At 38.7% G+C, this 18,476-nt stretch overlaps 2 protein-coding genes across 2 annotated transcripts in view; one reads left to right on the top strand and one right to left on the bottom strand.

The window, feature by feature from the left end:
- mcph1 (microcephalin 1) overlaps positions 1 to 18,476 on the bottom strand; it is a 37,105-nt gene that overhangs the window by 1,963 nt on the left and 16,666 nt on the right. The gene's annotated exons all lie outside the window — the stretch shown is intronic.
- angpt2a (angiopoietin 2a) lies at positions 2,139 to 16,740 on the top strand. Its single transcript, XM_020603133.1, has 9 exons — positions 2,139 to 2,834; positions 7,674 to 7,829; positions 8,970 to 9,091; positions 9,204 to 9,442; positions 9,879 to 10,006; positions 10,575 to 10,676; positions 11,063 to 11,229; positions 14,222 to 14,352; positions 15,682 to 16,740. Exons 1-9 carry the CDS (start codon positions 2,574 to 2,576, stop codon positions 15,852 to 15,854), a joined length of 1,479 nt encoding a protein of 492 aa, XP_020458789.1. The 5' UTR covers positions 2,139 to 2,573; the 3' UTR covers positions 15,855 to 16,740.

The raw sequence follows: 18,476 nt of genomic DNA, 5'->3' as shown, positions 1-18,476 counted from the left end.
ACCTAAACTAATTTTTCACCATTAAGAGACTAAGTATTTTCGAACAAGCTATTTAGCACTCTTCATTTCGGCTCTGAGCAGGTGAACTCTCACTACAGGCCTGGTCTGTATCCAACAGGGTCAGCTATAAGGCTTTTAGTCTGTTGACAGCGTTCACACAGGTTTAACTTTACGTCAATAACCAGGGACTGGTCAGAAGGCTTAGGAGAGGGTCAGGTTAACATTAACACACACTGTACACTTTGAAGAGCATGACGAAGGCTATATGTAATGTCTATTATGAGAGAAAAGAAGCTTTAAATCTTGGAATAACAGTCCAACACAAAAGGGTAACATGAAAGAGAGCTAAAGAATATAATGGCACAAAAAGTACATATCCATGTGGTGATTCATATCCTCCTGCTAAGAATACAATTTTAAGTTTTTCAGTGAGTTGAAATGAAGACAAAGCTCAATTCTACTTGCTTATTATTGAGTTACTGTATATCACACAAACAATCTTACACTGCTCCTAACAAGTCTGTAAAAGTGGCTCAATAAATGTGAGAACCTGTAAAGCATGTGTCAGTATTTGTGAAGGTAAATGACAAATTCTTCATTAATTGTCATTAAACAATTTACTTGTTGTGATGTGTTCCAACAGCAATTTGGATTTGTGTAAATTTCATTTCTTATCTTGAATACTGCTGCACTAAAGATACATTTATCATGACCCACATCTACTATACGTCTGCATCTTAAGGTGGCACTAAAAATATTAGTCTGTAAACTAGTAGCGAGCTGGACCAGCCTGTTTGTTGCATCAACGGCATCAGAGTGCTAATTTTACTCATATCGCTCAAAGATGGGCCAGAGAGAGTAAGAAGCATTTTCACAATCTCAAAACTGTTACATCTTAGATGAGTTGCATTTATCTGTGCCAGCAACAATGTATTTATTCTTCACATGGGTAAATGCCACATAGTCTTATTCTGGCCACCTAATCAATATCTCGCCACTCAATGTACACGTATGTACATTTGTCTTGCACACAGTGGGTGTGCAGAGAGGGTGGATAGAGAGATAAGCAGCTTGAGCAGCTCTATAATAATGAACACCAGGCAAGAATAAATTAAGCCTAACAGTCCTGTATAATGAAATATAATGCATTCTTGAGAGCTCAGCAGACGTCACATTGATTGCTCACATATGGGAAAACTGTCTGGTGTGTGGTTATACACATGAATTGGCTCAGTAATAAATTAAACAAAGAGTGTCCCCTGGAAGCGTCACCTGTTTAATTGAATTACTGTTCATGTCCCTTCACACCCATGTGCTTTCAAAAAAGAATAAAACAACCTGACATAGAATTGTGGATGGACCCGTGGACAATAAGCGGAGATCATCATAGCCTGGCTTGTGTGTGGTATACATAGGATATGGCACAGTGATAAATGAATGAATGTCCCCTGGAAGTGCCATCTATTTAATAATAATAAAAAAAGCTCATCTCTTCCTTCCCCTATGCTTTCAATAACCATAAAACAAACTCAAATAGAAGAACTGGTGTGAATGAATCTGCTGTTTGAGTGATAAAGTCAGAACACATGAATAAGCCAGTGTTACTGGAATGACGAGAAGCCCTTCCTCTTTGGTAATGTGCCTTAAATATGTTGCATTTCCCTTATACAGTAACTATTACCTCAGCCTACTTCCTACAATTCTACAATTTCTATCAAACTACAGAGGGAAAATGTAAGCCTTTCCTGACAAAAAATGGATATGGCACAGTGGATACTAAAATGTGGCTGTGTCAAGACAAAATGACTTTTAAGACCTAATGTAAAGACCGAGACCTGAAGGAAGATCAGAGTTTTAAAATGTTGTGGAACATTATGAACTTAAAATGGATTAAGCAAAGTTTAGCAGATTTGATTTCAACAAGCATCTTCAAAGAACAAAGAGGAAAATACGCAGGCTTTTTTCCTTTGAATGTGCTGTTCAAAGATGCTACTGTGTTTGTCGTAGGCTGGGAAACATTTTTCAATGAATGAGATAGACCCAGCTACTATAACAGTGTGTCCTGAAGTTGGACAGCTGCATCCTGAGTAGGTGTTGGAACTACAGCAGAAAAAACGCCTGGGTATTGTAGAGGATATAGTGGAAGATGTGTGGTTTGTGCATCTGGTCCTCTGTGTTGTTCAGTGACTGTGCACTGAAAGGAATCTCCAGTTCAGTGTTCGTCACAGTGACACGGACACAGTGAAGGGGGAGTGGTTTAAAACTCACAGTTAGCTAATGAGAGGGGCCATAGGCAGCTCAAACAAGTGGTTGGGGGCATGATGAAAGGCAAACACATGCAGTCTGGCACCAGTGACCCAAGGGAATGACACACTACTTCTAATTCCTGAATGCTTTTTGTTCTCCTTCAACTGGCAGATAATAAAAGGAATCTGCAGACCCTCAAGAAAACTGTTAACACTTGGATGTTGTTGGGAAAAGAAGTCCAGTCACTGAGAGAAGATTAAGGAACACCTGAAAATACAAGGAGTTATAACTGTACTAACTTTATTTTTTAGCTAAAAAGCTCAACTATGAAGATGCTGAATGTGAACTTACTGGTTTTAAGTTTCTGTCTTGGTCTGGAGACAGGATACAGTATTGATGGTAAGAGACAATTTCAGATCCAGAACGGGCCATGTAGCTACACCTTTCTGCTGCCTGAGCAGGAAAACTGCCAAACGCAGAGCAGCAGCTATTATTCATTTCAAAAAGATGGACCCATGGACGAGTCGGCTCAGAGGCTGGAACAACTGGAACTCATCATGGAGAACAACACACAGTGGCTGCTTAAGGTAAAGTTGTGTCATATCTAAGTCATAACATCAATACTGTGATATCAGTGACTGTGGATGGATTGTGGAGGGATTTGAAAGTAAGAACAAAGTCTGTTTAGGTATCTGCTATGATGTGTAAGAGGACAAAATGTGCTGATCAGCTGAAAGTGTGTCCACACAGGTATCAGTGAAGAGATTCTCATGTCCACTCCAAATGTTTGTGCCAATTTTAAAGAAAGACAAACACCTATTATGGGTTATACAACTAACTTAGATGAATTGTTGATTTCTAGATTTCTGTCTAAGCCCTTGTGAAAGTATCTAATGCACTTCTGCAGGTGGAACAGGAAACATCCAGAAGGGATTCAAGGATATCTGTTTTCATGTGATGTGATGGATAGTTCATTCAAGCTCATACTGACATGAGACAGGTTTGATCAATACTACAAAATAAAACTGGTGAACTCAACAAAAGACATGGCAAAACCAGTTTAAATGAGCAAAACATTACATTAACAAGAACAAGAGTTATGTCAGAGCTGGTTTCTCTTAAAGATCGGCTGATTCTTTGGGATTCTATTTTAGCAAACACAAAAATGTGCTGATGAAGACTCAACACAGGTGTCCACATAGGGATGCATACTTCTTTTTTAGTTTACTCAGCCATTACAAGTGAACTTCTTCTTTTCTCCCTCCCTCTCCTCATCCTCTTCAATGTGACCTATACAAGAACAACTCACAGCTTGGTCACACAATTCCTGTCTTGAAACAAAACAAACACTGATTTATCCCACAGAAGAGCTCAGAGGCACCTGCCTTGGATATTCTACATGACAGACACAGAGTAACTACACTCACACAGGCAAGAACTCAAGTGCTGCTTTAGAAGTCAAAGCCCCTTCAAAACACAAGTGAATGTTTTATAAAGACCAACAGCATATCTGATATCGTGCCAAGTTACATATTTCTTACACAGAAAGAATCATTGTTGATTAATGTCACCAAAGATTTAGCAGTACTTTATTGGCCTGTGGAAATGGAGGAAACATACAGTATTTCCTTGTTCTGCTGTGTGAATTCACCTAAAGAATTTGCAAAGGAAAAAATAAATATGGGCTAATGTGTGAAGAATGATGGGAAACATTTCAAAATACAAATGTTTCTTCCTAAAATTAACCTGATACTTTGCCATAAAGGATCGAACTGATTTGTAAGAACTCAAGACGTTTTACATTATTAATTAAATCTAAGAGCACCGACAAACAGTACAAGTGTGTGTTGGCCATTAAAAGCTGCATTAACTAACTTCTCCCTCTAATTTCAACCATTAAGGGTGAAGTGAGACTCAAAACAAACTTAAGCAGTATCCACTCCTCTTGTCCCTCCATCATTCTTCACCCCTCCTGTCCTGTCTCTGAAACTACATCATATGTGGCCATGACAGCCGGAGACAGTTGTGGCAGTCAGGTAGTGCAGCAGTAATAACCAGCTCTAGAACTAATGTATTCGGAATATAGAGCCCATGAGCTCGTGGTTTTCAGCTGTATTGCAGCAAAACAATGTTAAATAAAGAGGTTTACATTTCATTAATATGCATACATATATCCAACGATGTTTGTAGCAGATGTATCTGTAGTAACACAAGCATATTATACAAAGGAGTATTTTTCCCCAGAAATGTTGATAAAGTATTAATAATCCAGCCACTATTTCATCGCATGCAGCGTTACATACTTGACACATGTAAACTAGGCTGTGCGTGAAATGAGAAATTTCATGTTACACACTTTGATAGTTGAACAAACTCCCCACGTTTCTAGTTGTGTTGATGGTGGAAATTTTAATAACTTCTCATTAAAATGCTACATGGACTGCAGTGTTATGTCTGACATAAACTGGACCAAAATCACTTCATTTACTAATTCAGGAAAACACATTGGTTTCCACTAACTGGACAATAAAACACACGTTGCAGTCAGTTGGAATGACTGCAAATTACAACCTGAACAATTCAATACAGAGATACAAAACTGAAGTGCCAACGGTAGCATGCTAATGATGCCGACATATACGTTAACCAGCTACAGTACATGTGCGTCTAGCAGGAAGAAAGCCACATCTGATTCAAATTTTAGTCCTTTGGATGCTTTTAGAGCTCTCCATCTCCGACACGACAAACCAATGTTAACCCTGGTTTTGCCTTGTTATTTGTCGTGCTCTTTCTGTGCTACAGAATGCAGGCTCTTGGGTCTTAACTAGTCTGCCCCCATCCTGGGTTATACCTGCACAGGCAGCCTCCACAGTCTGCTTTTGAATTGAGTCATACTGGTATAACCTCGGATCAGTTGGGGCGTGGAAGAAGTGCCATAATGATTTTAACAATAGTGACCGCAGAGGGCAAGAAACAAACACAAGGCCTGAAGCAGGGAAGAAGTGAGGTGTTACACAACTTCTGAAATCTATATAATAAAATACAATAATAAAACGATAAAGCCACACCTCTATTACTGCTGAAAAGCGTAGTAGTGGAAAACTATAATGACTGCAGGTGCTTCCACTCACTATGGTTGGATGTGTTTGAAAAGTGCGCTAATCAGCACAGTCACCAGATCTCAGCCCACACTAAACACCTATGGGAAAGTCTGGGCCAACGTGTCAGAACATACTCTACAACCATCAGCAAAACACCTAATGACAGACTAGGGGAGCAGTGGTGGCACAAGCCCTTACTAACACACTTACTTGCCTTAGGAACGTTTTTCTATACTACTTTAGATGCAAAATTATTTGTGATTATTTAAGGGATAGTTGAATTTGCAATTGATAAATCTAACTAAAAAGATGCAGTTTGTTCAGTCAGTCAATAATACACAATTAAATGAGCCGAAGAATGGGAGAACATTCATATGGAAGGTGAGTATACAAGTTAAATGATGTTTACCCATTATTTGGCCCCAAAGAGGGGGGTCTCAGGCCATGCCATCATAAATCTTCAGAGCACCACAGTAAGCAACATCATTTTCTAAGCCTAACCAACCTTTAACACAAAGCATCCCTGAACCCTGTCATCACCCAAGCAAAAAGCAGATATGTGGCTTGACACACAGTATCTGCATTGTATTTGCTCAGGTTAAGCAGTGGCTGGTCCCACTTGTAATGGCAGTCACCACTGAGAGCCGGGCACTTATTTCGACTTGTGATAGTAAACTGCTGGATGTAAGTTGCTCTCAAACTACTGTTTCAAATCATCAGAGGGTATCCTCACTTTATTTCTTAATTCATTTATGCTGCACCAGCTAATGACAACTGAAGAAAACAATTTGGTGTCATGCTCTTATGTGAATGAAGAACAGTCATTCTTTACTGACGCCTTTGCGGCAGCCAGCATAAACAACTGATAAGATCATGTATTGTCAATGGGGCACCCCGCCAACAATTCAAATGACAACCTTCCTCACATCTCCGTTTGTATCCAAGAACATAAACAACTGGACACCCAGAAAGGAAGACAGACAAAATCAGCACTAATTGCAGCTGTTCATTAAATAAATAATAATAATAATATATTGAACTGTTTGAGATTACATTACTGACTGATTAGTAAATAACAAAAGTAATTAGGCAAACTTAGTGTAGATGGCAAACAGATTCAACTGATGCCGGTTTCCAGCTGTGCACAAGTCATGAAGGATGTAACTTCCTCACTCAACACTTCCATCCTGTTTACAAGTCTTGTGACCTGATTGCCACTCAGGAACACCATGCAGGAAATAACTTATGATTGGTCTCTAAATCTGGCAATACTATAAGGTAGATAAGAACAAATCTTGTAAAGGTTAAACATTAAGCCCCTTCTTCCCGGTGGCATCTATGTACCAAGGCACTGTATTATTCCTGTAACCAAGCGATTTGAGATGGGCAAGGTTACATCAGACCTCTAAGTGTTTTATAGCAATTTGATAGAGGTTATTCATTTATTTTTTCATTACTTTGCTAGGAAACGGTCCCCACGTTTTAGCCTTCAGGACAAACAGTCACATATAAATGACTAGCCTGGTGAAGCCAGGATATGTGACAGTACATAATGTAAAAGTTTAAAATAGTTAGGTTGTTGTTAGGTAACAATTCTTTTAGGTTCACCTTAAATAATGTGACAATGGTGCTTTATGGTTTCATTCTGGTTCAGTACCATCACCCTGTTTCCAAAATAGTTGTTAAAAGCATATTATGAGTTAATGTATAACATAGACAAAGTAATACACATTTCACTGCCAGGATATTTTGGAAAGACCTCTGCAGTCCTTAAAACAGTGAAATAGTCCAATATGATCACAGGTTTTAAGGCTACTGTATATAAGGAGGGATAAAATAATGCAACAATAAAAAATACTAACTTTCTACTATGTGCTGTCAAGAGAAGTGTTTAAGTTTCAATATAATAAATTATCAAAATCCCTGTAAGCATGACTTCTCACTCTCTTCTAATAACACAAAGTATATGGGTAATCATAACATTACGTTACTATCAATATTTCAGTGATAGCACGACAATGAGTCCGTACGGATGACTTTAATTTTACTCCAATGAATGCATAATGAACATTCAACTCAACATTAGCCCCTGAACCAACAAGGTTAATCTGAACACGAAAAAAAGAACTAATGACAATGAGTACTCTCTCATTAACTACAAACGAGGTTGTTCTAGAACTGAAGCAAAGGCAGCTGCTGGGTCCAGTATTACAGACTGCAGTGAGCAGCTGTTAATCTGTGAATTACTGTATGAATGTAATGCAGGACTGCACATCCACAACATACCCACTGTGTAAAGATAATTGTCTTTCTTCTGTGCTGCAGTTAGAGAACTACATACAGGAAAGCATGAAGCAGGACATGGTCCAAATCCAACAGACTGCTGTACACAACCACACTGCTACAATGATTGAAATCGGAACAAACCTGCTGAGTCAAACCGCTGAGCAAACAAGGAAACTGACCAATGTCGAGGCACAGGTGAGGCTATATGTTTTCTCTCCCCCCCATCACACACACACACACACACAGACACACAGAGGTATAACATGTATAAAAGTACAATCTTACTATGTAAACAAAAGTTAAAACTGTCAAAACGGTTTAACCCCGTCTGGATATAAACACAACAGATTTATGGAAAGAATAATGTCTTTGTTGAACAGCATGCTCTGTGAAACACTGCATTAAATAATGTAGTTTCAGAGTGTTAAAAAAATAATCGGAGGGGAAAAACAGGCAGGACTGCGTCAGTTTATTATTGTGGCTACACGTCAGTGACCTTATGTGAGCCAACTGTACAGCATTTCCTGTTATTAGCACACTCGTATTCCCACAGAAAGGGTCTATCAGTTTGTCACAATCAGACATCCGTCTGTTCAAAGACATCAACAGCTCCAATGGAGAGACATAGCTAGGATCCATGTAAACAACCTGCTTTTTGCTGAGTTCAGTTCCTCCACAATGGGAAATCAGAGGCAAGGTCCCCAACCCTAAAGTTTGGTTCAATACATCTGTCTGTGAAAATATGTTGATTTTGAATGTTTTCCTTTGTTCAGGTACGTCTGCTGTATTGGAATCGAGTTGATCTTTCCTGTCATGCTTTTTCATTTTGGAAATGGCTGCTTGTTCATTCTGGAAAATGTGCAAACTGTTGTTGAAGCTGGAACACAAATGCAGTAAAGGACAAAATGTCAGCCAAACATTTTTGGGATTGTCATTAATATTGTTATATACACATTTATTGCTTGTTTTCTAGCTTATGTTACATTTTGTAAAACTTTTTTCAAAATTGCTTAGATGTGTTTTAATTTGCAAAATATATGAAACATTAAGTTTTTTAAAAATGAAAATATTTTTCTGTTGTAGTATAAGAATATTTCACTAGAATATATCATGTTTCCAGTTGTGAGTTAAACTTGGGACCAGGCTGTGTCATATGAAGGAAACTGCATTACTGAAGGTTCTTGAGACTAATGTAAAGAATTTGACTTGAAAATGATTAAAAGGGTTTACATCATAGTACCGACATATAAAAACCTACACACACACATTAAAGGGTTCGTATGGAAGCTATCTCTGGGCAGAGCTTAACTGAACTGCTTATTCTTTTATATATAGGTAATTCATCATACAACTCGACTTGAACGCCAGCTTCTTGAAAACTCCTTGTCAACCAACAAATTGGAAAAACAACTAATTGTCCAAACTAATGAAATCAGCAAGCTGAATGACAAGAACAGGTGAGAACATAAAAGCATATGGCAAAACATTTTCAGGGTCACTAGCAGTACAGCAGTGGGCCACTGTCCCAAGCAAAGACAAACGCTGAACTTGTAGCCTGCTTCTCCTTAGCTTCCTGGAGAAAAAGGTGGAGGAGATGGAGGAACAAAGGCAGGTGGAGCTTAAGATGCTTCAAGAAGAAAAGGAGCAGCTCCAGACTCTAATACTAAGGCAAACTGCCATCATAGGTGAGCTGGAGCAGCAGCTGCTTAAAGTCTCCTCTAACAACACTGTCCTGCAACATCAGCAGCAGGAGCTGCTGGACACTGTGAACAACCTCATTCACGCCATCTCTGCCAGCTCAGCTCAGGGTGAGTCAGCTGAAAGATGTAAGATATAAAAATATAATAATGTAAAAATTGTTTTACAGGGGTTATGTGATAAGTAACTTATGGAAGTTTCCAGCCCGCTTGCCTGCCAACTGCTAGGAGCCAAGATACAATATATCCACTGGTGTTAAGCAGATAGTTTTACCTATGGACAGAGCCAGGCTAGTTGTTTCTTCATTTCCAGTCTTAACAATAAACAAAGTTAAACATCTGCTGACTGTAGCCTTACATTTAGCGGTTGGATGTAACAGTGACTTTGGCCACATTCAGAGGCGGCACTAAACTGGTGCTGTTACACTTGAGCGCCCAAAGAACACACCTTTCTGCAGCAGTCAGAGCGACACTAAATGAATGAATATGACTTTAAATGTTGTGCAATTGTGTGCTGTCAAATTAACAAGGCTGATTTCCTCTGCAGAGACCAAAACTGTCATGATGCAGGACACTCCTACCACATTCGTTGACTGTGCTGCTGTCTACAAGTCAGGACACACCCAAAGTGGAGTCTACACGCTCACATTACCCAACACTACAACAGAGGTTAAGGTAAAGTAAAGCTGATAAGTTTTTAGACTCTCTTATCTCTAGGCAAGTAGCATAGCCAGATCAGATAAAGCAGAAATAAAAAAAAAACTTAGGAAGTTAAACAACATGGTAATAAAGAAGAGGACTTGTCTTGCTGGATCATGAAGGACCGCTCAGCATATTTGTGTGTGTCTGCACATATTAAATAATGCCATGACAATGCACATGCACACAGACATGCACTGAGCTACCCACATTTACACAACCTAGTAAATAAAACACTGCACACTACTGGATGAAGAGTTCAGTAAACAGCATTTGTTTGAGGGGAGGGGAGTCAAATTAAAATGTTCTCAGACTTCCATTAATGATGTGCATGCTTGAGCTAAAACTGTGATCTCCCTAGATACTTTTCAGCACTTAAAACTTGGACTTCAGTTTTGTTTGCTTTCTCTGCAACTTGATATTTGTTTTAACCAAAATCTCAAATGAGACAACACTGCCAAATTAAAAATGAGGATGAATTCTTCACAGAACATTCATTTTGAATCATTAAGTACATCAAGTCTGTTTTCTCTTGTGTATGAAGGCTTTCTGTGACATGGAGACAGAAGGAGGTGGCTGGACAGTTCTGCAAAAACGCTTCGACGGACATGTGGACTTTCATCGTACGTGGCAAGAGTACAAAAAGGTAAAAGCTATCAAGAAGAAATTCCCTTCCTTTACAAAATATAACCCAGGCTACAGTCTTCATTCCAAATGCACAAGGCAGTGGCCAGATTTGGTTTTGGTCATCGGGTGTTTTAAGGTCCTGGTTACTGAGATAGATGCCAAACAAATAAGAAGAGACAAACTACAGCCACTAAAACACATAACCTAAATGATCATAGCAGAGAAATGCTTCATTTCATTGCTTTACAATAAAAGCTGGCATACGTTGTTAGTACCAAATTGTGAATGTGAAGCCAAGAAATGAACAGTAGAAGGTGAGCCTCTGTCTATTGTTAATAGAAAAAGCAATCTACATATCCCTAGGAGAGTTCAATAAGCTTTAATAACATTTCTGTGTGTTTTTAGGGGTTTGGAGAACCTTCAGGTGAATTCTGGTTAGGAAATGAATTTGTCTCCAGACTGACAAATCAACAATCCTACAAACTAAGGATCCAGCTGAGTGACTGGGAAGGAAACTCTGGATTCTCACAATATGAGCAGTTTTCTCTTGATAGTGAAGCACAAAATTACAGGTATGTTGCACTGACTACATCAAAGAACATTTCCCTAAGTAATAAGTGTGTTGGATGCTTGGTAATTACTGAATCTTTTGTTAAATTTTTGCTTTGAGTCAAAATTTTACAGCTCATGTAGCTCAAGTTATTAAGGACAAAGAGGCCCATCGGCAAATAATAATGCTTTTGCCTTACAGCAGTGCTTTTCAAGTTTGTAATCCTGAACATCTAAAATTGTTGCTAGTTTTCAGGCAAGGAGCGTAACTAAAGTGTGGCCTGAAAATTAAAAGCCTTGCAATTATTATGAAGAAATTAACATCTGTTTGTGGCAACATTCAGGAGCTGTAGTCCTCCCAGAAAAAAAAAGGTGCAGTAATTTCTAAAGCACCATGTTTTCACATGTAGTGTAGTGTATTTGTAATCTATTGCACACATGAATATCTTCCCAAAGCTGAAAGAGTTATTTTATCATACAACAGTTTGACATCTGCATCAGCATTTTAAGCAAGTCAATAGTGAAAAACTTGACTGAAATGCATCAGCGTAATTATTGGGCTAATTCACTATAATTATGTCACTGACAGTGAACATGAGACCACATTAACGGCCACACTGGAGGTTCATGTGGTGAATTTCCACGGAATTAGCTCTGGCAGTTAATTTCAAGCCCTAACGAGCAGGAAGGCTGGATTATACAATTTTCTATATTTAGTGTCAAACTGTGTGCAGACTGTCCCTGGATCGTATATCATACATTTATTTATCCCTGAAAACTGCTTTTCATAAAATGCTGACTACTGTGGTTCTTGCTGTAGAAGACTATATACAGTGGGTACGGAAAGTATTCAGACCCCCTTAAATTTTTCACTCTTTGTTATATTGCAGCCATATGCTAAAATCATTTAAGTTCATTTTTTTCCTCATTAATGTACACACAGCACCCCATATTGACAGAAAAACACAGAATGTTTGACATTTTTGCAGATTTATTAAAAAAGAAAAACTGAAATATCACATGGTCATAAGTATTCAGACCCTTTGCTCAGTATTTAGTAGAAGCACCCTGTTGAGCTAATACAGCCATGAGTCTTTTTAGGAATGATGCAACAAGTTTTTCACACCTGCATTTGGGGATACTCTGCCATTCCTCCTTGCAGATCCTCTCCAGTTCTGTCAGGTTGGATGGTAAACATTGGTTGACATTTTCAGGTCTCTCCAGAGATGCTAAATTGGGTTTAAGCCAGGGCTCTGGCTGGGCCATTGCTCAGAGACAGAATTGTGGCAAGGCACAGATCTGGCCAAGGTTACAAAAAAAATTTCTGCTGCACTTAAGGTTCCTAAGAGCACAGTGGCCTCCATAATCCTTAAATGGAAGACGTTTGGGACGACCAGAACCCTTCCTAGGGCTGGCCGTCTGGCCAAACTGAGCTATCGGGGGAGAAGAGCCTTGGTGAGAGAGGTACAGAAGAACCCAAAGATGACTGTGGCTGAGCTCCAGAGATGCAGTCGGGAGATGGGAGAAAGTTGTAGAAAGTCAACCATCACTGCAGCCCTCCACCAGTCGGGGCTTTATGGCAGAGTGGCCCGACGGAAGCCTCTCCTCAGTGCAAGACACATGAAAGCCTGCATGGAGTTTGCTAAAAAACACCTGAAGGACTCCAAGATGGTGAGAAATAAGATTCTTTGGTCTGATGAGACCAAGATAGAACTTTTTGGCCTTAATTCTAAGCGGTATGTGTGGAGAAAACCAGGCACTGCTCATCATCTGTCCAATACAGTCCCAACAGTGAAGCATGGTGGTGGCAGCATCATGCTATGGGGGTGTTTTTCAGCTGCAGGGACCGGACGACTGGTTGCAATCGAGGGAAGGGTGAATGCGGCCAAGTACAGGGATATCCTGGACGAAAACCTTCTCCAGAGTGCTCAGGACCTCAGACTGGGCCGAAGGTTCACCTTCCAACAAGACAATGACCCTAAGCACACAGCTAAAATAACGAAGGAGCGGCTTCACAATAACTCCGTGACTGTTCTTGAATGGTCCAGCCAGAGCCCTGACTTAAACCCCATTGAGCATCTCTGGAGAGACCTGAAAATGGCTGGCCACCCACGTTTGCCATCCAACCTGACAGAACTGGAGAGGATCTGCAAGGAGGAATGGCAGAGGATCCCCAAATGCAGGTGTGAAAAACTTGTTGCATCATTCCCAAAAAGACTCATGGCTGTATTAGCTCAAAAGGGTGCTTCTACTAAATACTGAGCAAAGGGTCTGAATACTTATGACCATGTGATATTTCAGTTTTTCTTTTTTAATAAAGCTGCAAAAATGTCAAATTCTGTGTTTTTCTGTCAATATGGGGTGCTGTGTGTACATTAATGAGGAAAAAAATGAACTTAAATGATTTTAGCATATGGCTGCAATATAACAAAGAGTGAAAAATTTAAGGGGGTCTGAATACTTTCCGTACCCATTATACATGTTGACAATGTTGTACTGGCATCAGCCCAAAGATAATGTAATAAAACTGGTCAGTATTTGAAAAATAGGAAATACATAAGATGTCTAACATTTAGTATGCACCTCTTGGCAATAACACAACATTCAGAAATATTTCCTTTCCAAACCTAAGCTGATTTTATGAGTGGAAAGGCTACTTTCTCTGAATTTAACAAACAGACCACCTTGAAATGCTTCATTTCAACACAGTTCTATTTGGGTCCTACATGTCTATTTGACTATGGCCAATCTGGTCTTCAGTTAGTTGGCTCATCAGGAAATATAAGAATTGCCAAGAGTGTTTTAAATTCACAAACAGCAGAGAAAACAACAACTAAGCGAGTGAAACTGAAACGCAAATATGCGTAGCTCCTACTTTAATCCTTTTGCCAATGCTCATTTTAGATCCAACAGCAGTGAAGCTATGGTCTAAGTGAACTGGATGTTGCCTTTTGAGGAACTGTAGTCATGGACTTCCTCCTCCCCTTCCTCCATTTTTCCTTTCCCATTCTACAGGATACACCTTAAAGGCTACAGTGGAACAGCAGGCAAAATAACCAGCATCGGGGAGCCAGGAAGTGATTTCAGTACAAAGGATGCAGACAATGATAAATGTGTTTGCAAATGTTCACAACTGACAACAGGAGGTAAGAAACATTTTTATAAACTGGACAGCACTCAGATCACACCTCCACCAAGACAGCTCAGTTCAATGCCATTAAACCTAAAATCATTATTCCCACGATAGTTTGACCTTCAAAATATGATTCACTGACTATGAAAACCTACCCCTAGCACTAGGAATCACACTGAGATAATTATTAGTTTGAAAGTTATACAAGAAAAACAATATTTCAATAATGGCTGTGTTCTTCAGGATCTAGTTCAGTAACATTTGAAGAAATGTCAAATCTACTGACATTCTTCTGAATCAGCAGAGTTCTCCTTATTTGCACATCTGTAGCATTATTTGTCATCTCACAGTGGCATGTTTTCCATGAACCCTATAGATTTGAACATTCTGGATCAGCAGATCCGGAATATTACTTGGATCCAGATCATACTTTGGTGTTGTAGATCTTATGTGGATGTTATCTTGTAATTTTTGTCCAACCATTGTAGGCATTATGCACGAAGTTAGAAGCAACTTATACATATAAAAGATCTCTGTAGCCCAGGCCTCATCTCCACTTGATATTAGCTGTTATATTAGGTTATAACACCCACTGTTGGCATGATACACACTAATATCCAGCCAAAATGTCAATGGCTTATTTGCACTATGGGTAATACAGGTATCCAGATTTGACAATAGGCTGTACAAAGGAAGGGCCATATTGAATTACAGCCAATTATTTAGGTGGACCTAATAAATTTGCAACTTAGTGACAGTGTCCAATTACAGTATGTAAAACCATCTTATGGGCCATTATAAATTTTACCTGAAAGATCAGGCCTTCAGGATTTCTTTAATGCTGTTTACAGATATACAGTCTTATGCAAAAGTTTAGGCACCCCTTGATAAATAACAGATTTTGGTGATTTTTTATTTGAACAGATGTTAACACAGTTTCTCTTGGAAATGAAAAAAATGCACAATATTTTCAGCAAACAGTGATGCATAGTTACTTCTTATGCCATAAATTGAACAAAAATAAAAAATAAAAACATTATTATGGCACTGTTCAAATAAAAAATCACCAAAATCTGTTATTTATCAAGGGGTGCCTAAACTTTTGCATAAGACTGTATATGCTGTTTCTATGAACTACATACAGTATGTCAAGTGCCATGAAGACCTAAAACAAAACAGGGTGTGTGTGTCAGCAATAAGTGACAATCCATCACCTCACAAAAGCAGCAACAATTTTACTGTGACATTTAATTCAGTAAAATATAAAATATACAGTGTTGTATGGACTGTCATCTTTGACAGCATTATATTTAACCTGATTATCTTTGTTTTGATGGTCCAGGTTGGTGGTTTGATGCCTGTGGTCCCTCCAATCTGAATGGGATGTATTACCAACAAGGCCAAAACTCAAATCGCTTCAACGGAATCAAATGGTACTACTGGAAAGGCTCAGGCTACTCGCTGAAGTCCACTACAATGATGATTAGACCAAAGGACTTGTCAGGTCCCTTATGAATCACTCTGATTAAACAAAGCAGAGGGAAAACTCTGCTTGACAAACAGCAACAAACAACAAAACCAAAAATAAAAATGCTCAACAAAGCCAAAGCACATGAAAATATGTTTACGTAGCTGTGGACAGATATATTTTGTGCATGTTTATATGTTTATGGATTGTTGCAAGAAATGTTTAATTATGGACTGATAAAAAACATGGAGTAATGCCTATACTGAAAATACTTATGGCCATGTTATGTGTAGATAACTAAAGGTATAATTACAGCTCGCTAACTAGACAGAAGATGTCAGAGTGAATTGTGACAATGTCTTGAATGACTTTAATATAGTTTAGCCACCCATTTAACTACGTTTTAAATATTACTTGCCTCTACCAAAAACAAAAAAAGACATTATGGTACAACATGCATAAAAGGGCTCAAAATGATTGGTAAATTTTCAAAAAATGTTCTGTTCAATGACTATAGTGTAAATGCAAATGTAAAATGCCACAGAGAATGTATGTACATTTGTTGTTTTATTTATATGTATATTTTAAGATTGATATTTAACATTATTAGAGATATTATGGAGTGTTTGTGCCCTTTCATTTCTGGATAGTTAATTTCAGTGCATGTAAACTAAGAGGAAATCTTTAAATATAATTTTGCAGTACCTTCTTGCATGTTCATGCATTTCAGTGATCTTTTCACAATTTTTGGGAATGTGTTTATTTCCTAGGTAATGTTTAAGCTCCAACAAGCAGAATTTATGAACTGTTACATGGGGAAACAGACTTTCTCACCAGTAAACACAGACTTTAAGTTTTGTTACTGTAGTACTGTAATGCACTACCAGTTCTAATGTACCTGAAATTAAATATTAAACGCATCCACAAGGCAGGGATAAGCCTCAACTCTTCAGTCCTTTTCCACAATAATCCTGTCTACGCTATAACAATGAACAGTCTGGTGAATGCACAATTCCCTGTCACCACAACCTTTTTAATAAAGTTTTACAATTTTTACTAAAAAATTAAAATATTAATTGTTAAAAAGTTTTAAGTGGTTTTTGTTGCTGCTTTTAAGGTTACTAACACAGAGAAGCATTTCAAATATAATTCCAAAGTTCTTAGAAGATATACAGATGTGGACAAAAATGTTGGTACCCTTCTATTAAAAAGAAACTCACAATGGTCACTGAAATAATGCGAAACTGACAAAGGTAATAATAAATAAAAATTAACTAATGAAAATCAGTCATTGCTTTTGAATTTTGGTTCAACAGAAACATTTTAAAAAACAAACTAATGAAAGTGTCCTGGACAAAAATGATGGTACCCCTAGAAAGGATTGAAAATAATTTGACCATAGAGACATGTTAAACTAAAGTGTGTCCTCTAATTAGCAGCATCACAGGTGTTTTCAAACTTGTAATCAGTCAGTCTGCCTATTTAGAGGGTGAAAAGTAGTCACTGTGCTGTTTGGTATCATGGTGTGTACCACACTGAACATGGACCACAGAAAGCTAAGGAGAGAGTTGTGTCAGGAGATTAGAAAGAAAATTATAGCAAACTTGTTAAAGGTAAAGGCTATAAGACCATCTCCAAGCAGTCTGATGTTCCTGTGACTACAGTTGCACATATTATTCAGAAGTTTAAGGTCCATGGGACTGTAGCCAACCTCCCTGGACGTGGCAGCAAGAGGAAAATTGATGACAAATTGAAGAGACAGATAATGTGAATGGTAACCAAAGAGCCCAGAACAACTTCCAAAGAGATTAGAGGTGAACTCCAAGGTCAAGGTACATCAGTGTCAGATCACACCATCTCCTGCTGTTTGAGCCACAGTGGACTTCATGGAAGACGACCGAGGAGGACTCCACTGTTCAAAGCAAATCATAAAAAAGCGAGACTGGAATTTGCCAAAATGCAAATTGACCAGACAAAAAGCTTCTGGGAGAATGTCCTTTGGACAGATGAGACAAAACTGGAACTGTTTGGCAAATCACATGAGCTCTATGTTCACAGACGCACAAATGAAGCATACAAAGAAAAGAACACTGTACCTACTGTGAAACATGGAGGAGGCTCAGTTATGTTCTGGGGCTGCTTTGCTGTATCTGGCACAGGGTGTCTTGAATCTGTGCAGGGTACAATGAAATCTCAAGACTATCAAGGCATTCTGGAGCGAAATGTGCTGCCCAGTGCCAGAAAGCTTGGCCTCAGTTGCAGGTCAGGGGTCCTTCAACAGGATAATGACCCAAAACACACAGCTAAAAACACCCAAGAATGGCTAAGAAGAAAACAATGGACTGTTCTGAAGTGACCTTCTATGAGCCCTGATCTAAATCCTATTGAACATCTGTGGAAAGAGCTGAAACATGCAGTCTTAAGAAGGCCTCCTTCAAACCCGAGACAGCTGGAGCAGTTTGCTCACGAGGAGTGGGCCAAAATACCTGTCAGCAGGTGCAGGAGTCTCATTGGGAGTTACAGAAATTGCTTGATTGCAGTGATTGCCTCAAAAGGTTGTGCAACAAAATATTAAGTTAAGGGTACCTTCATTTTTCTCCAGGCCAGTTTCATTAGTTTTTTTTTTTAAATGCTTCTGTTGAACCACAATTCAAAAGCAATGACTGATT

The sequence above is a fragment of the Monopterus albus genome, unplaced genomic scaffold (assembly GCF_001952655.1).
Source record: "Monopterus albus unplaced genomic scaffold, M_albus_1.0 scaffold60.1, whole genome shotgun sequence".
Taxonomy (NCBI): Eukaryota; Metazoa; Chordata; class Actinopteri; order Synbranchiformes; family Synbranchidae; genus Monopterus; species Monopterus albus.
This window is presented reverse-complemented; position numbering and strand designations above follow the sequence as displayed.